The sequence below is a fragment of the Zea mays genome, chromosome 5 (assembly GCF_902167145.1).
Source record: "Zea mays cultivar B73 chromosome 5, Zm-B73-REFERENCE-NAM-5.0, whole genome shotgun sequence".
In the NCBI taxonomy this organism is placed as follows: Eukaryota; Viridiplantae; Streptophyta; class Magnoliopsida; order Poales; family Poaceae; genus Zea; species Zea mays.
Genome location: NC_050100.1, coordinates 218,135,037 through 218,160,101, shown reverse-complemented (window position 1 = coordinate 218,160,101; position 25,065 = coordinate 218,135,037). Strand labels below are relative to the sequence as shown.

Below are 25,065 nucleotides of genomic sequence, written 5' to 3'. Positions count from 1 at the left end.
CACCTCCTGTCTTTTTAGCTTATGGCAAAACGAACAGAGAGCTCATTTGTGTTCTTGGCACCAACTCGAGGAAGGAGGGGTTTATACAGTAGGAGTATTAGTACCAGATAGTAATTCTAATTGATACTAATGTAAGGCTTACCGATGAGTGGTTTCATCTGGTACTAATAGTATTAGTACCGATTTGCATCTTCAGTGAAGCCTTTACATTAGTACCGATTGCAATATTGAAGCTCTGAGCAGTTAAAACAGGTACCGAAAACAGTTGACCGGGCTTTCTTTCCTTAAGTTTAGTACCGGTTCTTAGGAAACTGATCATGAAATTAGGGGACGGAAGCCTTGCTCCCTAGTAGTCGATGAAAATCAGTCATATTACATACTAGTTATATGCCCGTGCGTTGCAACGGCACACAAATTGATGAGCCTCCAACAGCTCAGCGCCTTGACGACGAACGGGGTGAATACAATGGTGACGGCAAAATTCGTGATTAAACAATACCAGTGTGTTACTATGACCCATAGCCTCATGTATGGTTCAGCGTACCTTCAAGGGGTGGAAACCCTTTCAATCTAACAAGAAAATCATAGACGTTTTTGAATGCATCAATTGTAGGTAAAATCACTACTGTGTTTGTAAACTGAACTCTATGGACAAAAGACAGGAAACTGACGCCAGATGACATCTTTAACTTATCCATTAACTACTGCTGGAATATCCAATCTAAAAAAACAAAAATGTGTGACCATAATACAATCCTTAGCCATTGTCAATTCTTTCAGCATATTCTCCAATTATCCAAATCATGGATGCCTAGAAAAATTAAGACACGTAAGTGAATAAAAAAATTAAGCATCTAAACAAAAATACAATAGATTACTAAGATATGTGCATTGACTAAGACCTTAGCCTCTGGTTCATCTAAAGTGTCCAGACTTTCACAAAGCGACTTTCACAAAGCGTAGCAATGATAGACTCATACCTGTAAAATTCAGTGAGAACAAAACAGTTATCATATAAACACACCATTTCTTGTGCAGAACAGAAATGGAGTTATAGATTGATAATCCAAAAATATACAACAAATTAATTGAGAAGCAACTCACGTGTTAGGGTAGCGTCTGAAGATGTCTTTGATAACAATTATAGCTTCCTGAACAACATAATTAACTTTTATCTTAATCAGCTCGAGCAAAACGCTGATGCACCTTTTAGCAGCTCTCTCCAATTTAATTGCACATCTCCAAACCGCACGAACAGCTTTCCGCACAGAATCAACATTAACCTCTGTGGCATATTCCTTGAATTCCAAGAGCACCTACAAAGAAGCTCTGTCAACGCTTGAACAGAGAGAAGTCACCTAGTACCAACAGAACTCTTAAGTCTCTCATAAGATAAACATGTCCAACAGATTTAGCAATTGAATTTCAAGTATAGGTATTAAAACAGTCCCTAAAATGCTTCTCTTGTCAATTTCTGTACTTCTCTATTGTATGGGGTCATAGATAAAAATAATAAACCAAAACTATAGCTAAAATCAAACATGAGCTAGAATCAATAGTAGCATGGGAGTTCCACAAAGGCAACCAATGTTCAGCAACCCATAGCCTCATGATGTGCAACCACAAGTTAACCACATGGGAGTTCCACAAAGGCAACCAATGTACAGCAACCAGCCAGGGGTAGATTCTTGAAAGTAGAAAGGTGTAGTTTAAAGTTATTCTCCTGATCTCCAGCTACAAACACTGAAGAGGAACCCGTTTAATCTTGTGAAATGCAACAATACTCCCTTGATAATTCTGGAGTTAGAATATGGGTTTAACATAAATAAGCATACCTCATAGCCAGTACACCTAACAGACACCATAACAGATACGATCAATGCATACCTCGGCAATATCATCCTTCATGCTCATAAAACTGTTATATATTGGTGGAGACGCTCCAGCAGTTCCCAGATTGCTCTTTTTTTCTTTTTTGTCACCAAAAAACCTCCCATCTCCCCTCAAATAAAGGGGACCACAGCAACTGTCATCTTTTTTCTCTCTCACACATCCTCCATTCTGACATGTGGATCCCATGTGTTGGTAAAGGCTACTATCAGTGATCTGCTCTAACATCTCCTGTAATATTCCATAAAAAAAAGAACTATTGATTCCCACTGATAACATTCCATTAAATGATGATGCTCACAATCCTACTCCCTACCAACTCCACCTCACCTCACCATGTGGTTCGTCCCTGCCTTCAGAATACATACACAGGCTGTCCCCTTTTTTAGGATCATCAGTCTCGTATGCACCCATCATTCTGCATCTATGGAATAGAGAAATCGGACCAGGTAACTTTGTTGAATAAACTATGACCCTTTTCCTCTCAAGTTTATCAAGTGGGTCTGCCGTAGCTTCTACCGGAAGCAAAACAGGTGTCACATACACTATCTGAATATCTGATAGCCGCCAACAGGAACCGACCATCACTCCTGAAACAGAGAAGAAATACAAATTGCTATCAATTTGCCAAATGGATAGTGCATGTAATGATGTTCTTCAACGAAACATGAAGACTCAAAAGGCTGACTTGAGATAAACAAGCATCAGAGGTCCTCAAATCCAGGTAAGCACCACTTGGTTTAATGCAGCTCTGAGGATTAAGCATTAACTGTGTCTGTGTGATAAACAAAAGCTAGCAGCAAAATAATCCGCTGAAGTAGAGAGGCCATTCACTCGTCTACTTGCATGTACCGAAAAGTACAAGATGTTGCACATCCTAATAAGTAATAACTAATATAAAGATGATGGTTGTTATCAGTTACCACAGTAGCTCACAACAAAAGTAACTTAGTAAACTACAGAGAGCCTAGCAATCAAGAAATGTGGTAGAGAAGTTAGTGATTACTAAAACAGTAAAGTGGCATGAGAATCAAGTTAACATCAATTAAAAAGGACTATCTCCCTCCACCACTCCATATGTATCATGGAGTAAATCAATGTTGTGATGGCACATGACACATTTCAGGTTGGATGGCCTAATAAATAAGCAACACTATGAGTAAACAAACACCTTGACTGCAGTAATGACATCCACCAATACATGACCGTTGTGCATATGTGCTATATTTGCAGCAAACACAATATGACGAAAAACAATCAACAGTTGGATACCCGTGTCTAAAAGAAAATCCTGCAGCTAATGGAATCTGTATAGCCACAATCAGACACAGACAAAATATCAAGAAACTTAGCAACTGATTCTCATTTTTAATGGACAGTTGGTTCATGCTATCAGACAACAATTCAATTACAGATGTGCCATCTGAAACAAAAAAGGTAAAAAAGAATCAGTATAAACCAATTGTTATAACATTACAATTTACAAGAAAGTAGCTCAAAGAGCTGAGACCTCACCATGTGGGATGTTAGGTGCATCGGTTGATGAACTGCAACCTGCAGTGTTTGCTGGCCGTAGACCATTGATGATTTCAAAGAAATTCTGCAAGAATTAGGAGGGAAAACAAAGGTGGTTCCTTAGAAGACAAACCATATAAGATACGTTTCAGATTCAAAAGGAGTTTTGCAACAGGTATTCCGTTAATTTACCTCATTGGTTATGTTACCAACTTTAAATGCTCCCATATGAAGCTCGTGCTGCAGGCAGTAGAGGAGGATGCAAAGATTTGTAGAAGAATATAAAAACTGAATCATAATATGATTGAGGTCTTGGAGAATTATGATCACCCTCAAATTTAATTATATTTTGATCCCCCCTGCACACAAACAGGATATGAGGAAATAATTAAGAAAATGGCTCGCAAGATATGTAGCAGAAATAATCGACTACCAATCTCCATGTTATTTGTTAAAGGAAAAATTCCAAATTACTCCCCTCACCTATGGACAATATTCACATAACCCCCTAAAGTATTTTTTAGTTTATTTTACCCCGACACTCTTTTGAGTTGGTTTAATTTACCCCTTAAATTTTTTGTCTTTTTTATTTCTTTATGTACAAACCAAGTTTTTTTTTCAAATTTTGTTGGTTATCAGATATAATAACATAATTTAGCCTAGAAAAAATATATTATATTTTTTTATAAATATTTTGATAGGTTAGGGATCAGATAAGATAATAACTTTAATGGTACAAAACTAAATATAAAATAATGATAAAAAATTCTTAACATATTTTTCTAGAATAAGTTATGATGTCCTTAATCACAAAAAATATAAACTTTAAATTCAACTTGTATATGGAAAAACAAAAAAAGACAAATTTTTTTATGGGAGATTTGACTTACCGTGTGTCTAGTTTGTTAGAACCTCCTTATAGACGATGTTCTTGGTATATGTCCCACAATCTAGTGTGGGATTCTTTCTTACACCCTTCCTCGGCCTCTTCTTCCCATCGACGGCTGGGATGGCAAGGATCTTTATGTTCGAGCGGGCTGTCGCTCTAGATAGAGCAACATATAGTTGGCCATGAGAGAACACTGGTTCGGGCAAGTACACGCCAACATTGGGAATAGTCTGACCCTGTGCTTTGTTAACTGTCATTGCAAAACTAAACCGTATAGGAAACTGCTTTCTTTTGAACTGGAAAGGGAACATCTCGTCATCGGAGGGACACAGAGGTATACGGGGCAGGAAAATCCGTTTTCCAGCGTACTGACCTAGTACAATTTCTGCGTCAATGCTATTTCTTTGGAAACCACGAACCACCAGCCTCGTGCCATTGCAAAGTCCATTCGCAGGGTCTATATTCCGAAGCAATATAACAGGGCACCCAATCTTGAGCTTCAAAACATGCGGGGCAGCCCATTAGGTGTCAGCGTGTTTAGGAACTCAGGTGGGTAGTAGTTATGGGGATCATCCATGGCGCTATCGAAACTATGGTACACCATATGCTCCCCTTGAAAACGATCGATCATCTTAGCATTTATCATATCCACCCAGTCGTTCCGCGTTGACAGTATCGCCCTTGAAGTAATGTAGGTGGAATCTGACATATTTTCGTTGAGATTTGGGAAAACGAAGTCTATTAGATTGTCAAGGTCATTGTCACTCCCACTATAAGGCACGCATACCTCGTCAGGAAGACGGATGTCGCCATCACTATTTGTGACCTCAGTTCCACCACCTACGCGCAACAAATACTCCGCAAACCAAGGGTCGTTTTTTGCCCTCATATTGCTAACAAGCTTTAAGTGGGACATAGACTCCCATAGGTAAGACATCCGTAGCGAAGAAGCGACCACTTGAGCCCTTGACCCTTTACGAACAACATGCAAGACTTGTCTGAAATCCCCACCGAAGACAATGGTTTTACCACCGAATGGTAGTTCGGGCCGACCCATTATTGTAACACCCTGAATTTGGCGTATAAAATTTCTTTTCCGATGTCCACCAAATTCAGGTGTTGCCCTCTCCTTTACCCTCTTCTCTTCTCTCGTTTGTAAATAATGGAGAATTATTTTATTATTTATATTTGATAATGTCAAATTAAAGGTTATAGTTATACCTGTTCAACGTAAACGCGATAACTTCTCGACTGTAACTTCGACTGTCGCGCTTCATTTTCCTCGTGTGACCGTAGTAACACGCTCTATTTCGTTTTGCGTATTTTATTATGTTTATCTTTGAATGGTGTAATGTTCTTATGCATATATATGTTTGTTTGCTTGTGCTTGTTTGTCTTCGCTTTGCGTCGCGAATAGATTGCGATCCGTTTCTGAGCTTCGAGGAATCGACGGTCAAACTTCGGCGACCAAGTGATCTAGCTCTTCGAGTTCTACGAGATCGAAGACCCTGCGCATATGTTTGGTGAAGGCAAGTGTCCTCTGACCCATTATGTCCCATTTACTTTATAATACACTGTCCCGCATACTATGAACAACCTAAGGATTTACTAGTTTTCTATTTACCTTGTCCTTGTTTTACCTTTTGGGTTACTATGGTTAGCTACATGCTAGCGCTTTACTTTAATCAATGAACATGATGAGATACAATGATGATACTATGATTTTATTCTGGATATGATGATATTTTTGTGGCATTTAAGGGGACTCGGGCTGTTTCCCGAGTACCTCTCCGTAAGGACCTGTTCGTTGAGAGACCACCCGGGATAACAGTGCAACCATGAGGGTGAAATGGGGCGCCCTTAGCTAATTAATTAGAGGAACTAGAGGTGTAGTTGCTTCGCCGTCGTGCCGTCAATGGGGTCCAGGCACAGTGCTTGCTCTGCCGAGGCTGAGTGCCGAGGTTCTTTCGTTTTGCTTTTGTTTGTCACCCTCCTGCGGGGAGAGGTACTGTGTTTATCAAACTGGAGAAACCTAACGGGCGGCTATGACCTCTAGGGAATCTTTGTAAAGGCTACGTAGTGATACCCTGCCGGACCACCTAGGAAGTGATCAATGGGGAGTCATGATCCTCGGGCAAAACGGGAATCACGGCTCATGGGTAAAGTGTGTGACCTCTGCAGAGGGTAATGAAACTGATATATCAGCCGTGCTCACGGTTATGAGCGGCCTTGGGAACCTCTTTGATTAGAGATACAGATGGTTCGAGATACAATGATTTTATTTATGGTTTTGGCTCGACGATGATAATGTTTTTCCTCGATGAGGAAATGATTCACGAGTTGATTATATTATAAAACTTGGCTTCCACTAATAATAAATATCTGACCAACTAAAAGCAACTGCTTGAGCTAAACCCCACATAAAGCTAGTCCACCTCAGCCAAACGGGACATTTGCTGAGTACGTTGATGTGTACTCACCCTTGCTTTCACAAAACACCAGGTTGCCTTTGGTGCAATCTATGCTCAAGTAAAGAAGAAGGCGTCGAGGCGGATCTCCAGGAGTTCTAGGACTTCGACGAGTTCGAGGATTAGGCTAGCGACCACCCCCAGTCAGCTGCCTGTGGTGGGTTTATTTACGTTGGCTACGTTTCTATTCTGTGTACTTTGATTATATTATGTAAATGACTTTAGTCTTTATATTATTACTTACTCTTTATTGTTATTCGAAGCATTGTGCTATGATGAGTCATTTATGTAATCGCCGTGTACGTGAATTTCTGATCCTGGCACGTACATGGTTCGCATTCGGTTTACCTTCCAAAACCGGGTGTGACATAAGTGGTATCAAAGCCGTGCTGACTGTAGGACCACTAGCCTAGAGTAGCATTGACCGTTTTTAAGGACTTATTGATTATTACTTCACCTCATCCTTGATGCTGTTTCAAAATATTAGTCACCTCAACTAATTCTATGTTGTGCTCCTATATGCCCCCTTGCCAAAAGTATTTTATTCTAGTATGGTCTATACTTCTCTCAATCTATTAGATCTTATCTCACTCTTGTGCTTGCGACATCTTTGTAGATGCCCCTGACAATAACCTTCTTGTCTTTTGGGACTCTTTCCTCTTCCATTATTAAATTGCTACCATTTGACCCCTATTCCATTTCGTTATTGACATGCTCGTATCCTTACCTTTTAATACTCTTATCTTTTGATCTAAAGTACTTACCCTTGTACCTCTGTTGCCTATTTAAACAGTTCAGTTTATATGTCCTTGACCTTTCTGTCTTTTGAGACCTTTTCCTTTTCTGTTGTTAAGTCGCTATCTTTCGGGAGTTTCTTGTCTCTTGGTATTGGTATGCTCATCTCCTTGAAATCTTACATACTATCATCTTTTTATATGCTTACCTTTATATCCAATGTCTATTTAAAACATTTCAGTTTACATGTCCTTGAGCACCCTTGTTTCTTAATGATCCATGAGCGGTCATTTTATTTTGCACATCCTTGGTGATCTCGTTGTTTCCTTGTAACTTCCTTGGTAATGAATTTTTACTTCAACCCTTCTGTTGGAACCATACCTATCTTACCCTTGATTATTTTCCCCATTTTGCTACTTCGTGAGTCTTGGCTTAACTCTATCCTTGTTTATGCTTTTCACGATTATCATCTTTACCCTTGTCACCTCTATATCTTACCTTTATGCTTATGTTATACTTGTTCTTTAAAACCTTCTCTCTTCCATCTCAATTGTATAGTTGTATTTTACCTATTTTCCCTTGGTCGTATCCTCTTCCTTGTCGCTTGCGAGTTTTTAACCCCATCCTTTGTTGTGCTCCGGTTGGGTACTACCTTTACCTTTCTCATCTCTCAATCCTACCTTGGTGATTACACTATGTCTGTTCTCTAAAATCTCCAATCTCCTATCCAATTTGGGAGCGGTGTTTTACTTATCCTACCCTTGGCAATATCCTCTTCTTTATCACGTGAAAGCCTAGACGTGACCCCATTCTTTGTCGTACTCATACCACAGGCTATTTAATGCCTTCATCTTTTCTCTCATACCCTTGTCCGTTATCGCCTTTGACCCTTGCGATATTTATGTCTTCTACTTAAACGCTTACCTTGAACTTATCATTTAGAAGCCTTCCCTTTCTTTCAACCCACCTTGAGGGCTGTGAGTTACCTAACTCTCCCCTGATTTCTTTTCATTCCTTGCTGCCTTACAAGTTTTGGTCTTAATTCCATCCTTTGTTGTGTGTTTTATTTGCTATCACCATCTCCTTGTCATCCATCGATCTTGCCTTGATACTCATCTTTATTCTGGCTCCTTAAAAATCTCCTCTCTTCCAACTCCATTGGAAAGTGGCTGCTTACCTATCTGACCCTTGGACGTACCCTTTCCTTTTCCATTTGTAGGCCCTGTCTCAATTCCATCCTTTATGGTACCCATATCCTTTGTCTTATGCCTATTTACCTCCTCTTCTACATCCTTGTCCGTTATTATCTTTAAAACCCTCGTGATACCTATGCCCTTGCCTTCCTGCTTACCTTGAACCTAACCTTTGAAGCCTCCTCTTTCCCATCACTGTTCGAGGATAATGCCTTATCGATTTCATCATTGACTGCTCCCCCTTCTTTGACATCTTGCCAGTTTTGGTCTAAAGTACATCCTTTGTTGTGGGGTTGTCAGTTATCCCCTTAACCCTTGTCATCCCTCGATCTTTACCTCGAGGCTTACCATGTACCCACATTTTAAAGCTTCCTCTCCCATTTCAGTTCAAAAGTGTTGTCTTACCCTTCCCCGCTCTTGTTCGTTCCCTATTCCTCTGTCGTGTTGAAAGTCTTGTCTTAACTCGATCTTTTGGTGTGCTTTTGCCTGTTACATCCTCTACCTTTGTGGTCACTAGATCTTCCCATGATGCTTATCTTATGCCTACCTTTGAATTATCATCTTTCCCATCTCTATTTGAGAATGGTGTTTACCTACCCTACCCTTGGTTGCATTTTCTCCCTTGTCGATTACAATCCTTGCTTAAGCTCCATCCTTAATTGTGCTCGTGTCCCTATCCTACACGTCTTGTTCTTCTCCTCGTCCTTCGACAACCTTAGAGATTAGTTATTCCCTTTTTAGAGAAGACCACCATCTAGTTAGCATTAACATGTAGCAACGAGATGTTTGTTGTTGTATGCTTGTGCTGTTTGTCTTTGTGTTATGACTGATTTGCTTCTTTGTGATGAGTGTTGGTGTGTTGTGGCCCCTTGTCCACAATGACATCAGTTTACCAGGTAAGTGCCATATAGTTAATTAGTTGGGTTCTCCCCCTACTCTCTCTCTAATCCGTCTATACTTACCTTTTCTCGCTACCCTTTCCTCTTGCACCTGTCCGGTCGGCATCCTCCAACCCCTTCAAATCAGTCAAGATCAGAGTCGGTAACATCTTCATCAAGTGTGTATCAACGCTCCTGTTAAGGGGGTTAGCCGCTAACCCCAATGAAGACAATGCGATCCACGCCAACCAACAAGATCAGAGTGGCGCAACAAAAGCGTGTGTGGGTCCAACCCACAGGTCAAAGAGATCTTCATGAATTGCATCAACCGTCTCAAGCATCTGAAGGTCAAAGCAACCAACCCACAAGTCAAGCCGGCGGAGTCAAAGCCATGTTAGAAGAATCTACAAAAAAAAACAATAAACCAATCTCATTTTCTTGCTAGCCTCTTCTTGAATCTCGAGGGCGAGATTCTGTTAAGGGGGTTAGATTTGTAACACCCTGAATTTGGCGTATAAAATTTCTTTTCCGATGTCCACCAAATTCAGGTGTTGCCCTCTCCTTTACCCTCTTCTCTTCTCTCGTTTGTAAATAATGGAGAATTATTTTATTATTTATATTTGATAATGTCAAATTAAAGGTTATAGTTATACCTGTTCAACGTAAACGCGATAACTTCTCGACTGTAACTTCGACTGTCGCGCTTCATTTTCCTCGTGTGACCGTAGTAACACGCTCTATTTCGTTTTGCGTATTTTATTATGTTTATCTTTGAATGGTGTAATGTTCTTATGCATATATATGTTTGTTTGCTTGTGCTTGTTTGTCTTCGCTTTGCGTCGCGAATAGATTGCGATCCGTTTCTGAGCTTCGAGGAATCGACGGTCAAACTTCGGCGACCAAGTGATCTAGCTCTTCGAGTTCTACGAGATCGAAGACCCTGCGCATATGTTTGGTGAAGGCAAGTGTCCTCTGACCCATTATGTCCCATTTACTTTATAATACACTGTCTCGCATACTATGAACAACCTAAGGATTTACTAGTTTTCTATTTACCTTGTCCTTGTTTTACCTTTTGGGTTACTATGGTTAGCTACATGCTAGCGCTTTACTTTAATCAATGAACATGATGAGATACAATGATGATACTATGATTTTATTCTGGATATGATGATATTTTTGTGGCATTTAAGGGGACTCGGGCTGTTTCCCGAGTACCTCTCCGTAAGGACCTGTTCGTTGAGAGACCACCCGGGATAACAGTGCAACCATGAGGGTGAAATGGGGCGCCCTTAGCTAATTAATTAGAGGAACTAGAGGTGTAGTTGCTTCGCCGTCGTGCCGTCAATGGGGTCCAGGCACAGTGCTTGCTCTGCCGAGGCTGAGTGCTGAGGTTCTTTCGTTTTGCTTTTGTTTGTCACCCTCCTGCGGGGAGAGGTACTGTGTTTATCAAACTGGAGAAACCTAACGGGCGGCTATGACCTCTAGGGAATCTTTGTAAAGGCTACGTAGTGATACCCTGCCGGACCACCTAGGAAGTGATCAATGGGGAGTCATGATCCTCGGGCAAAACGGGAATCACGGCTCATGGGTAAAGTGTGCGACCTCTGCAGAGGGTAATGAAACTGATATATCAGCCGTGCTCACGGTTATGAGCGGCCTTGGGATCCTCTTTGATTAGAGATACAGATGGTTCGAGATACAATGATTTTATTTATGGTTTTGGCTCGACGATGATAATGTTTTTCCTCGATGAGGAAATGATTCACGGGTTGATTATATTATAAAACTTGGCTTCCACTAATAATAAATATCTGACCAACTAAAAGCAACTGCTTGAGCTAAACCCCACATAAAGCTAGTCCACCTCAGCCAAACGGGACATTTGCTGAGTACGTTGATGTGTACTCACCCTTGCTTTCACAAAACACCAGGTTGCCTTTGGTGCAATCTATGCTCAAGTAAAGAAGAAGGCGTCGAGGCGGATCTCCAGGAGTTCTAGGACTTCGACGAGTTCGAGGATTAGGCTAGCGACCACCCCCAGTCAGCTGCCTGTGGTGGGTTTATTTACGTTGGCTACGTTTCTATTCTGTGTACTTTGATTATATTATGTAAATGACTTTAGTCTTTATATTATTACTTACTCTTTATTGTTATTCGAAGCATTGTGCTATGATGAGTCATTTATGTAATCGCCGTGTACGTGAATTTCTGATCCTGGCACGTACATGGTTCGCATTCGGTTTACCTTCCAAAACCGGGTGTGACAATTATATCGCGCATGCTATTGTCCAGTGCCTCCACGACTTGTCTCTTGGTCATAGAAGCCTCGTCCCAGATAATGAGAGATGCTTTCCGTAGCAACTCTGCGGTTCCACTCTGCTTCGTGAAGCTACATACACCGCCATCGTCAATAGTGAGAGGTATCTTGAAGCGTGAATGGGCGGTTCTTCCTCCAGGCATTATGGAAGCCGCAACGCCAGATGTAGCTGTTGCCACTGCAATTTTGCCCTGGCTGCGTAGCGTCGCGAGCAGCACTCTGTATAGATAAGTCTTCCCGGTGCCACCAGGTCCATCCACAAAGAACAATCCGTGTTGATCAGTGTCAACGGCAGATAGAATCTTATCATAGGCGACCCTCTGTTCCTCGTTAAGAGAGTCTTTGAGAGCCACATCTCCCACTGCCGCTTCGATACTTTCCTCCTCGTAAACCTCCCTAGCAGTACCAATAGCATCGTCATACGTGTCGATGATAGGAGGAAGAAGGAATGTCTTTATGTCCTTTCCCATTGATTGCAGCATGTTCCTAATGTCAATCAATACCATCTGCTCAACATGAGTTTTACTCTGACTCCTGTGTTGATAGTCCTCTGACATAGCATCTAGGTGTTTCTGCTAGAGTACCGCCACGTCACTTGGCTCACAGTACACCAATATTGTGGCAAAAAGTCGTCGCAGCGCCGATGGCATCTGGAAAAGAGCACGTTCAGTGAGACAGTCATCCAGTGTGTTGTCCGACTCAAGCAGTCCCCTTCTCTCTGCAGCCTCACGAAAAGTCGGTAGCGTGACACCATCCATTGTCCTTAGATCCACATAGGAGGTGGCGCCAGTCACGTGGTTTAGGAGAACACGGAGGTAGTAGCGCTCCCCCTCGGCCGGATGAGCAGAGATTATTCTACCGACTTGTCCACTCGTATCTCGTTTCCTCCGTTGCCATACTTTGCCCTTACCACTCTGCCAAGTGTACCACTCAGGGAAGTCACGATACAGGATGCCCTAAGCCTCCTCGTGTAGCCTATTTGCCTCAAAATATGCTGTGAGCATTGACCTATCAGCACCTGGACGGTTGACGACTCGCTCGACCATTTGGCGCTCGTGAAACGCCACCATGTGCATGTTTGGAAGATGGAGCTGCAACTGCATCACAGGTGGAGAGTTCTGACTAAGCTCAAAGCCGTATATCCTCCATAAGGCCTCTGGAGGGGTCACCCACCTTGCATCTCTGTACTGCTTGATCTCATCTACATCATCATCTGCCTTGCTCGCATCTCTCATAACAACAGACGCACGATCATGGCCTTTGTATATGTACTTGAACATGTATTTAACAGCCTTGATGCTCCCGCACGCCTCAACATTGATGTGACAGTTGAAGAGCCGAAGGAGGTAAGGGTTGTAAGGGACAACCCATCTATTGTCCAATTCGAACCCTCGAACCTTTTCCTTACGCCCATCGTCACGACGTCTGTAAACAGGATATGAATCCTTCCCTTGCAAAGTTGTGTCACAGAAAGGCCGGGGGTAATGATTCTTGCATGATGCACGACCCTTAGTGCATGGGCAGATAGGATTTAGCGACCCGCACGGGCCATGCATCATATGCTTGATAACCATCTTTCGTAGTTCAGGATACTTTTTGTCTGGGATCTCGGCTGAGATCAAAAGGTCATACTGCTCAGGGCACGTGAGCTTGTACTTCCTCTGCATGATTAGTAGAAAATGGGCATGGGGCAAACCTCGCTTCTGAAACTCCACGACATAGACGTAGGCCCGGACCTTACCGAGAATATCATGTTTAGTCAGCCTATGCTTTAACTCTTGTAGCTTCGCGTGAAAGACACGCACTACAAGATCCGAACGATCTTGCGGTGTCTGCCCAGGGAGAAGCTCCGTCCTTATCTCATCCCAGTTGGGGTTACATGTCATTGTAAGAAAGATGTCTGGTTTCCCAAACTTCCACACCAGAGCCATAGCATCCATATACCGACGTCTCATGTCACGAGGACCGCCAATAAACGACGGTGACAGCACAGTTCGCTTCCCAACCTTTTCTGCTCTTATGTCTCCATCGAACATACTATCAACCAAGCCCTGGTACAGGTCAGCTCGTAACCGGTCCTGGTTCTTACGTATGAAATCTAAACGGGAGCTCTCAATCTTGACGTACGTGTCGACTGCGAACTGCTGGAAAAGCCGCTTACCATGAAGTATTGGATTGAATATCCCTGGACGAATCTGGAATTTGTAGCAGTAATAGTCACGTACGGACACACATAGATGATTAGGAGATTCTGCATACGTAAGGATTGATTATTTTGTGATGCCGAAAGGATAGTTAACAATGTGTTATGTAAGAAATATCAAAGAAACAACTAACCAGCATCTTCATCGTTTGCATTACTTGCCCTATGTGTCGCACGGTATGCATCCACTTCGCCCATGGATACACCGACCTTTGGTATGTTTGTATGCCATCCAAGTTCACCTCTAGGGAAGAACAGTGGATACGATAGTGCATCGTAGCATCCATGGTATGAGCGGATGCCGTGGCTTGACCTATCCTTCCCATGTAGCATAACGCTCTTGCTAAACTGGCCTCGCCGTTCGCTCCCCTCGATCCAGACAGCAGCGACCTCTGAAGTGAGAGGCGTGTTATATGTCTTCTGGTTCAACGTTTGGTCAAGGTTCAATGTGATACGATAGTCATCAAGGTTCTCAACATGGCCCATGCTCCTAAGGTGCTCAGAGTACGGGTTTTCACGGAGTATGCCAATTAATTGTTTAATAACATCTTTGTCTTTCTGTTGACATTCTTCGCGGCACTTACGGTACCGATGCTCGAGATTGGGATCATCATCGTAAAAGTAAAGCTCAAGGTGTTTATGCTCCGCCCCACCTTCCCTACCAAATGACTTGATATTGTGGTACATCATGCCTTGTGCCCGGAACGTGTATATACCAGAATCTCTCACATTAGTTGTCATACTATCGAGGCAACAATACAGTGAAGTGAAAGAGAAATGGCCATTAAAAAACCTAATGTTATCACGAAAGTGTCTAGCATCAGAGTCTGTACTATCCCACAACCTCCGGAGCTGGGGATGGGTCTCCAGTGGGGCTAGCTCAACCTTCCCACCACGACAACAAAACCCAGGTGGCTCATACTCAAACTTCTTCGCAGTGCAATAACCGCAGTTGGGAACTGACTTCAGCATATGTGTTTCTTCAGGCACGTTACTGTACACTTTGTCATACGGGTCAGGCAAATCAGTGGCAGTAGATTCATCTTGAGTACCATCGATCTCGATGTCCTCGTCGATCTCATCATCTAATATTTTTTTAGAAAAACAACGATTAAGACACGTGTAGTTATATAAGTCGTGGTATCATAATAAAAAAAATGAGGTACGCACATTGCCCAGCGAATAGGTATCCATCGTTCTCATCATCATCCTCATCCTCTTCGAATATGACACCCTCATCATCATCACCTGAATCGTGAAAATATGAGCCACGTAAAAGACAAGGGCATCTAGGGTGGGGGGAAATGTAATGTGAAGAAAGATTTTTAACAAGTACCATTGGAAATGAACTTTGGCTTCGTATGTGTATGGTCCACTCCTTGTTCAACCATGCCTGCACTAACACGTTTAGTCGGACTACATGCTATCGTTGTCGTGCAATATTCATTTAAAATTGGTAGTAATTACCATTGTTGTGGAGCTCTGCATTCGGATGGGGATGTGTCCAATCTTCTTCTTCCATAGCGTCACAAATATCCTCGGTCACTGTAGCCACGTTCCTTGCAATGTCGTCTTCAAATTGTTGGTTTCGATGGCCTAAGGTAGCTGGTCTTGTCTCAGATAGCACATGATGTCTATGTCTTAGTGGCTCAGTAGACATATCGAGTGAACCAACATCCTTAGTCTGTGTTGAAGTTGGCAGGAAAGATGTCATGACGAATTCAGGGATAACCCAGTCACAAGTGGTAACTGAGGATCCATATGGTTCAATTCCATATGTTGTAGGACGTACAACCTCAGGGGTATATAATGGGTCCTCCATGGCGATGGACTCCTGATTCAAAGTGTCACCCTGCAGTGCTCTACGTTTTCTGCTGCCCTCTTTGTTAGCATCTTTCCGTCTTGGTGTCTTATTATACAACCTAAGGCGTACACGTCTAGACTCCCTCTCGACGGGAGTCATGTTTTTGTACCGCTCACTAAAGTAGGCGGCCCTTTTCATAGTATGCTTAGGTATGTTATCAACAGTTTCATGCACACAACCTGGAATAAGGCATGTCTACGTTTAACGATTTGAAACATGCTGTTTTTTGCATATTTAGCCAAGCGAACAATCATGTACCTGGTGTCAAAAGGTCTCTACTTGTGACAATGTTGTTTGCCTGGAATGTCTCATTCCTATGCAACCAATCGCTATCATCATATGCATCCAGATTTACTTGTTCGTCTCCACCTACATTTAGCATTTTAGCATAAGTAAAGAGTTAACATAATAGATAGTGCAAATGTGACAAAAATTATGATTCTTATACCTGCAATATCTTGTGTTGACAAATTTGTGAAATCAATGGTGCTACAGTCATCTGGAAAGCTAACCACCTCACATGCCTGGTCCGTATTAACGTCTTCTTCATATATCACCCATTTACAAAAGGTAACACATCAACTTTGTATAGTACACACATGTAGGTATAACAATTAAAAAATTAACTTTTCATCACCTCTAGATGATAGTGGCTCTATCGATAGTCCTTTATTTCGTTGACGTGCTTCACGACGCTTCCTATTTTTCTCATTCTTTTCTTCAACAGTCATCGCAGCATATCTTTCCCTATCCCTTTGCCTCTTACGTTCCTTAGCATCGACAATTGGTCCAAGCGAGTTCGATTCATTTTGATTACCTACAATGCAACTTTGTGGATTAGTGTTCGTACTTAATACGTTTCGACACGCATGTAATAAGCTTTATACCTGTAATGATGGTGTTTGAGATGTCTGTGAATGGTGTGCGACCAGAATTGTATCCTATCCGATCCATAACAAGAAGAGTGCCCTACAAAACATGAGCACATAAACAACACTGAAAGAGGGTAGACAATCGGTAGTCCTTTTATATGCGCTCATCCAGTTAAACAGATATAGCTCTATCAAACAAAAGAAACAAGGGTATCAAATATATAGAACACACATAAATTAGCACGGTGGCCACCAATGGTTATCTTAACGGGTATTGGTTCTATGATGACTTGCATGTATCTCTTGACAATTAGATCTGCAGCTAGCTTTTGGTCAATATATTAGCTACTGAGAGAACTTTGATAATTATGAAATTACTATGTTGAATAGGTAAAAAGTAATTAGCATCATTGTGTTTCATAGTGGAGTATGATGTTCATTGCCATTACTAACAGATACATGCTGATATTAATTTATCTGACCCTGCATAATGGTACCCTGCATACAGATAGTGGCTGGGAAACCATGGGGAAGAAGTTGAAGAAACCCGGGCAAGCCGAGGGGAGAAAGTGGGCACCATGGAGTTCCACAAATGTGACACCTAACACAGCAAGGCCAGCATGGGGTGGCAGTGGTTCCTCGCACCCTTCTGGAACCAGCTGGGCTCAAGCTCCAGATCATGGTGCTGCTACCAGAGGCAATCCTAGACCACCATCACAAACATCGCGCCCTGTTCTGACTCCACCTCTAGCAAATGGTTGGCAGTGGCAATCCAGGCCTCGCCCATCTGGATCTGAAGTCAAGAAGGATGATGCTCCTCCATCTGGTTCTGTCCCTGAGGTGGAGAATGTTGATGGCAACAATACATCAGATGATGATGATGATGATGATTTGAGTGATGATATCAGTGATGACTATGATTCTGACGCAAGTGAGAAAAGTTTTGAGACTCGAAAAACAAACAAGTGGTTCAAAGAGTTCTTTGAAGTATTGAATACATTGAGTTTGGAACAAATTAATGGACAAACTCGGCAATGGCATTGCCCGGCATGCAAAAATGGACCTGGGGCGATTGACTGGTACAAAGGGCTGCAACCTTTAGTGACTCATGCTAGAACAAAGGGTTCTACAAGGGTTAAACTTCACAGGGAATTGGCTGCATTGCTGGAAGAGGAGCTTTCTCGCAGGGGAACTTCAGTGTTACCAGCGGGTGAACAATTTGGGAAATGGAAGGGACTGCAAGAAAGCACTGATCGTGAGATAGTGTGGCCACCAATGGTTATTGTTATGAATACCTTCTTGGAAAAAGATGAAGATGATAAGGTGACTGATTTTTTAATATATAATTTATATTAGCAGTATGTTTTTCCCTGTGAAATGCTAAGTACAGATTTTGCAGTTGGGTTCCCTCATCCCTTTTAAGCATAACTTAACACTTATGCATCTTCTTAGAGCCTTTGATCTGACTGAACAAAGGTGCAATATGCTCCCTAAGTGGATCAGTTTATATTACCTTTCTATATTTATTTTGTGTTGTGCATGTTGACCACAATGATCCTCTTTATTATCTTATATATAATATCATTCTTCTAATTGGCTTCAATACATTACGTCCCCACATTTTTGTGAGCTGAGTTGGATTATAAATGCTTCTTTCTAAGATCTTATAGAAAAAGACCTTTATATCTTTTCAAGGGCCATACAGTTAAGTTGCATTGCATTGTGATTTCTGTTTGTTCGTTGACCAGATCTATTTGGGCTATCTGGGAGAGACCAACATCCAATGAAAAATGGACATGCGAATATATTTTTACAAACTATTCTAAAAAGCTCATTGTGAACATACCGGTTGAAGTAAAAGACTGATATGTTACCTGATCACAGAAGAAAGTTCACTTTGTGTTTGTGTGCAAGGGAAAGCACAAAAGGACCACCTACAAAATAAACAACATCTTGTATGAAAGGACTGGAAGTGCTAGTGGTGTGTTGTTGGATGAATAATTAAATCACACATTATTTGGGCTAGTATGTCGTTTAGCCTCCTTGCTCATATTGAATGATGATTTATTAAACAATAAAAAATAGTGATTGGAATTGGAGTATACTGCAATTATCAATTATAGAGTGATTGGAATTGGAGTATACTTCAATTATCAATTACAAGTAAAGAACTGGAATGTCTATACACAAAGGAGTGCACATTTTGGTGTGTGTGGCGTTAGCAGATCACATGGTACCATTCGCCTTCACAAAGCCATTAGCGAATTAGTATCGTTGTCACACTGCAAAATCAGCCAAGCTGAATCCATAGAACTCAAACACCCAAGAACCTTACCAGGAGTAAAATTTCAGGACGTTGGCATTGTCTAAGGAATGGAGCATTCGAACCTGCAAAGATAAGTTCAAAAGCAACATTAGTATGAAGGAACAGAAAGAGGCAGCTAAACAAGTGCAAGCATGCCAATAGTTGTACAATCATCCTCCCAGAAATGAGATTGCTCGATCTAAAAATGAAGCATGACAAATTGATCTCCTAGACAGCAACATCTCACAATATTCGTAACCTTCACAGTTAAGGGGCTTGCCGAGCAAAACATTATTCTTCTTCATAACAAAGAAAAAGGTATGTTCTATACCACACAACACAGCATAACCATAAGCCATACGAAGACTGTATTACTGTAACATGTCTCCCATGGGCATCTTATCAGTAATTAGCCACTGGAAATATAAAATCAATAAGCCTAATTGTTAGCAATTTAAGAATAGGACAGAAACACATAATCGATCCATATAGCTGAATAGGATACATCGAGTCATCTAAAAAAATTTAACACTGTAAAAATCCCGACTAATCTGTGATCAACAATGTCAAGATGGTACTAACACAACTGAGCCAAGAAACCACTGATCCATACGACCATACCTTATGTCATTGGGATTGAGTTTCTTGATGGCAACTACCATGCCGACGTGCGGGCTTGTCAGGTAGGCACCGCCCTCGCCGTCATTGAGCAGGCGGCTGAAGTCGGTGGCTCCTAGGACCCAACTCCCGGTGGCCGTTGGCTGCCCTCTCCTCGTACAACACCAGGAAAATTTGTCTCACCCGTATTTTTGTCTATTCACCTACACGAGCAACAAAAGTAAATAGACATAAATCGAGTCAAGTTGTGATGAATGGATCTCCAACACAGTGAAATCCAGAGGGCGAAACCTTGAGGGAGCGGATGTGGTCCCCGGCGGCACGGTACATGGCCTCGGCGAGGCGAGATCCTGTGGCGGACGAAGAGGAGAAGAGGCCGACGGTGAGGGGCGGTGCGCGCGTGCAGAAGCTTAGGGTGGAGAGAAAAGGTCTGGGAGTTCTGCCTTCCACGTCGGGCCACTGGATCCGTGGCGGCTGTGATTCGAATGCAGTGGCAACTACGACTGCGGGGGTGGGGGTGATGCCATCTTGGGAGGTCGAGCGGTTAGGGTTTTGGGAGGAGGTGTTGAACGGGGAAGGACGAGACTCGGGAGAGAAGCAACTCGGGAGAGAATCGAAGGGGTGGCAGGGGCAGGCGGGGGCAGAGGCAAGGGTCGCGGGGAACGCACGACCGGGGCGGGTGCTGTGGGATCGAGAGCTGCGTGACGGGGAAGGCGGGGCAGAAGAAAGGCAAGGCGGGGGCAGAGGCGGGGGCACGAGGGGTTGTGGACGCGCTCCTTACGTTCTTAATAGGAGTACAGATAAACCACTTCACTGTAACCGGAGGACCAAACATTTCTCTGCAACTGGAGAAGCACCAAACATGACAGCCACCATTAATGTAAAGATAGTTGTGGTTCATTCATCCGGTCAACTCCCGATCACCAGGCTGCATGTAGGACAAAAAATTCATGTGTACCGATTCTAAGACAACAACACCTTCTATTATGTGTACCACACATAGTTGTTGGTAGGTCCTGATTGCATATATAATGATGGATAGCCTAATGTTAAATCCTGATTGTGTATCTATTGGGTTTAGTTCCATGACAAGATATTGGGTTGGGTTTGCTTTCTCTTGGAGATTCAGAGTGAGCATGTCTTTGGCCTTATTCTTCACTTCGAGTGCTTGTATCCTTTCTCCCATACTCTTATTATGAGCATTTTTATTCTTGCTATCCTGCTTGGCTCTCCCAACCTAGCAGAACCATTAGATAGTTATGTTTTAGTAAACTTCAAAATTTGCATTATATTTGCACATACATATATCGGCATAATGCTATAATATACCATGAGCTTGTATCTTGACAATTCTCCAACATCGACTTGTTTTTTAGCCTATCGAAGCTCTATGCTCCGTACTCTGCTCGTGAAGTTCAATGAACAAAGAGTTTCACCCGCGTCGTTCTCGTTAGGACTGATTTGAACAAACATCAAAGTTTTGGAATCTCCATCTGTATTGTTTAAACATTGAATTATATAAGTAATGTATAAGATTATAGCATTCTATAAACAAAAGACTACATACTTAGTGAGTCTTTTAGCAATTGTATTAGCTTTGAATTCCTATAATTTAAAATAGCAACGACCTACAAGTGGTCAAAATTGAGTTACAAGACTAATAAAACTTAAATAAAGGACTCAAAATTAAATACCTAAAGGGTATATGTGAAGTCTTCGTTACAAGAGTGCATATGACATCACCAAGTGTAGAAAGTGAATTGTTTACGTTCTGTGCTCGTTTCAACCTTTCTCCCTGTGTATATGTCTTTGCTGACCATTCACTTCCAGCAAGGTCATTTAGCCATACTTTGATCTTTGTACATTCTCCATTCATCAAGTTTTCTCCTTTGACCATTACACAGTGTATACTGAAATTAAAATTCAATTAGTACATAACAGGTGCCTAGAGAATCATATATGCCATCCATCCGCCATCGGTGGTGGATGAGGAGGGCTCGTGTGTTTTATATTAAGCAAGTTCGTCACTGTAGGCAGGTCTTGTTTCTGTAGGTATAGTTGGTTAGTACAAAATTGTAGTCGATAAAAATCTGGATAGAACAGTGCAGTGAAAACGGTCTCTTGTGTAATAGCCCAAAACAAAAAATATGGATGTAATATGTTTCTTTAGAAGTAATATTCAGTATGCAAACAACATGGATGAATCTTAAAACAACATGGATGAATCTAGTTTGTTAAAACAAATAAAGAATCTTCTTGGGGAAAAAATTATAAGTTTTGAGTGCACTCCACTGATCTGCACCTCAAACGATGCAAAATGGTAAGTACATATGATTGCATAAAACAAGATCACGACTACGCGAGTAAACAAGAAAAAATAACTATTTACACCATAGATCAAACCTCTACCGATCAGCTAGTGAGAACTGAACTAATATCAGTAAAACAGTTGAATGATTGCTTGCTACAACATGCCTTATTTTGGACTTCAGAGTTATCGACTTACAATGACTGTTTGGTGAATACCTATATGGTGTTTAGTTATCTTAGTGGTAATTAATCTACTTGAGGATAAATAACAACATGTGTTTCATCTAGTTTCTAAGTAAATTTAACTTTCAGGTTTTCAAGGAAAAATAGAGAAGTGACCAACATGCAGTTGCATCTCCTAATCTTTGGCAAAGGTAATATTTTGTTGACCAATGGCTACTACTTTGCAGAAAAAGACAAGTACTCTAAATAATGTCCTCACCTATTATAAGGATAAGCGCAAAAACAAACATGATCAAATAGTCAATGCGAACAACTCTAGATACTCCACCAGCAAGTTGGTGGCTTCTGCATGGCATCTATAGTTTATGTATTGTCTGAACAAGGCAGCGGGATATGCCTCTTTCCGAGACATGTGCCATGAAATCTTATTCTCTGCCTTGTTAGCCTGAATGCAAAGTGTAGCAGCCAAACCAAAGGTCGATCAACACTATTATATAAAAAAGTTAGGTGCCCATGCGTCGCTACGAATTCTATTGTATAGGCTCTCCTCTCCCGCTCTCCTCCCCTAGCCACAGTAAACTTGTATCCTCCTCTCCCCCACTACTGTCAGTGAGAGCTTCGAGCACCTCGACCACTCCCTCCCATCACCGCGGCAGAGCTCAGCCCTCCCCTCTGACCCACTGCCGCAGGGATCTCTCCCGCATCCGGGATGGAGAACGACATCGTCGCCACCGTCGTGGTCGGCTAAAGATGAAGTTGTGCTTCTTTATTTACAGACTTTTAGGTGGCTGCAGACTTTCAACCAATGTTCAGGTGACTGTAGACTTTCAGAGTTATAGAAGTTCAGACTAAACACGAATTTCACAATTTTAGACTTAATAGAAATTTTAGAATAATCTGTAGGTTTCAGAAGTTCAGAAGTTCAGACTTTGTGCTTTATTTTTTTATTTTTCTTTTTCTTTGTTGTTCCATGCTCTTTCAGAACAACATTTCATATCTGTTAAACACATACCTTCTATAGAGAGGAGGGTGGGCTTCTTCAGCGAGCGATCTGCTTAGAGTTGGCAAACAACAACAGAAAATAGGGCTTCTTCATAGGCTCCGTTGCTGCACTAAAATAAACAAACAACAGTAGAAAGCAATGGCAAGGAGTTGGAAAAATGAAGAAAATCATCCGTCTAGCGCTAGGAGGCAGAAAATTCACATAACTTCCAACACAGAGCAGGACGACTAATCTGTTCTAGGCCTTGCCATCGCCTCCGCCACATCGTCGCGCCAGAAAAGTAGCAAAAATATGAACTCCAGACCACATACTATATTTGGCTGATTACCTGGAAACCAAACAAAAGTCACAGATTGTTTACATCAGAGAAACAGACAGCACCCTGCGCCCAGCGATCATCTGAAACTTCAGTTATGTGTTTCTAAAAAGACAGAGAGACAAACTGTTATTCATCAGGTAGCCAAAAATGCAAAGGAGCAGGGCCTCACGCATAAGTGGTTGCAAGGAGAAAATTTGGATTTACCAAGAAAACACATACCAATTTGGATTGACCGGAGTATATGGCCCTCGAAAGATGAATCCACAATTACTTGTATGGTGCATAGAACAAAACAAGTTTGTGTAACCTCCAACCATGATCATCAGAACCATCTCTTTATCACTCTGCATTACCAAAGCAGAGCCAAAATAATTATCAAGACAAAAATAATTATCAAGACAAGAATTCAAGTGTTTAGCACACGCATGATGTAAACTTCTTCATGGCAGTACCTTAGCTGAAATGACCTGCATCGCAATCAAATCAAATCAAATCAAAGGGTGGTGGAGCAGAGCAGGCAACTGGTGGAAGCACGAGGAGACAGAGAGCGTGGGCCCATCGAAGAACTCTGTGTCGACGACGACGGCAAGGTCGAGCGCGCCGGATGATGGTAGGACCAGGCCACATCGGGACGCCTGCGCCAGTGGCCACCAGCATGCTTTTGGCCAGGGCCAAACACCCAACGCGTCGACAACAGGTGAGAGGCGAGAGGTGGCCTTACATGGAGCAGAGAAGGCCGCACAAGGTCGTCGGGCTCCACCGTCATGTCAGACGTAGGTGCGAGGGAGAGGAGAGTAGGGTTTGCATGAGGAGGAGTGAGGAGGGAGGAAGCAATTGCGTGGCAGTTCAAATCGCGTGGGAAAACGATGGGGAAGGCGGTGGTTGTCTCGACGGCGTTGGGGGAGGCCAAATCAGTGGCAGTTTCACGTGAGCGGGGCGGGGAAGACGAGAATGTTTCTTCGGCAATGGATCTCGGGGTCGGGGTTGGTGGGGGCGCGTCCGCCATCACAGAGGGCAGCGCCGTCGAGGGCGAGGGGCGCGCGTGGGAGGGAGCAGTTCGCGGGGCGGGGGAGGAGCAGTTCGTGGCGCGGGGCGTGCGGGATGCGGGGAGGAAGGAGGAAGACGCGCGCAGCGGCGGGCATCACGGGCGGGGGCGTGGTGAGGCCTGTGTATAGATGTCCAATAAGCACGAGGCCCGTGAGCCTGGCACGAAGCCCGTTGTTTGGGCCCGGTCCGAGCCCGGCACAGCCCGGTTCTATGCGGGCCCGGGCCAGCCCGGCACGAATAAGCGGGCCGGGCTCGGACAAGAAACTAGGCACGATGGGCTAGCCCGGCACGGCCCGTTTACCTCTAAGCCCGTTAAGCCCGCTTTTTACACTAAAACATACTTACCGGCCCGCATAGCCCGTTTTTCGGCCCGTTTTTTCGAGCTAAACGGGCCGGCTCGACCCGTTTAGGCACGCTGCGGGCCGGGCTCGGACAGGAAATTGAGCCCGCGTG

At 42.7% G+C, this 25,065-nt stretch overlaps 1 protein-coding gene, 2 long non-coding RNA genes and 1 pseudogene across 4 annotated transcripts; all 4 read right to left on the bottom strand.

The window, feature by feature from the left end:
- Positions 1–724: 724 nt before the first annotated feature.
- LOC103627778 (beta-adaptin pseudogene) lies at positions 725–1,248 on the bottom strand (annotated as a pseudogene). The gene is made up of 3 exons (NR_161338.1): positions 1,105–1,248; positions 903–980; positions 725–811 (listed from the first exon to the last, which is right to left on the bottom strand). The product of NR_161338.1 is annotated as a beta-adaptin pseudogene (transcript).
- A 600-nt stretch (positions 1,249–1,848) lies between these two features.
- On the bottom strand, positions 1,849–2,444 carry LOC103628873 (uncharacterized). Its single transcript, NM_001369343.1, has 2 exons — positions 2,221–2,444; positions 1,849–2,121 (listed from the first exon to the last, which is right to left on the bottom strand). Exons 1-2 carry the CDS (start codon positions 2,305–2,307, stop codon positions 1,852–1,854), a joined length of 357 nt encoding a protein of 118 aa, NP_001356272.1. The 5' UTR covers positions 2,308–2,444; the 3' UTR covers positions 1,849–1,851.
- Positions 2,445–16,403: 13,959 nt separating this feature from the next.
- LOC103627776 (uncharacterized) lies at positions 16,404–16,902 on the bottom strand. Its single transcript, XR_553826.2, has 3 exons — positions 16,843–16,902; positions 16,593–16,772; positions 16,404–16,496 (listed from the first exon to the last, which is right to left on the bottom strand). It is a non-coding gene; the product is annotated as an uncharacterized lncRNA (long non-coding RNA).
- Positions 16,903–18,700: 1,798 nt separating this feature from the next.
- LOC103627775 (uncharacterized) lies at positions 18,701–20,255 on the bottom strand. Its single transcript, XR_553824.2, has 4 exons — positions 20,042–20,255; positions 19,754–19,953; positions 19,163–19,215; positions 18,701–18,761 (listed from the first exon to the last, which is right to left on the bottom strand). It is a non-coding gene; the product is annotated as an uncharacterized lncRNA (long non-coding RNA).
- Between the last annotated feature and the right edge of the window lie 4,810 nt (positions 20,256–25,065).

Bases quoted from the DNA above. Each gene is read 5' to 3' on its own strand.
- LOC103628873 (NM_001369343.1), bottom strand. From the start codon at position 2,307: ATGATGGGTGCATACGAGACTGATGATCCTAAAAAAGGGGACAGCCTG. The intron at 2,122-2,220 runs GTGAGGTGGAGT...GGAATATTACAG, and splicing joins GGGACGAACCACATGGTGAG to GAGATGTTAGAGCAGATCAC.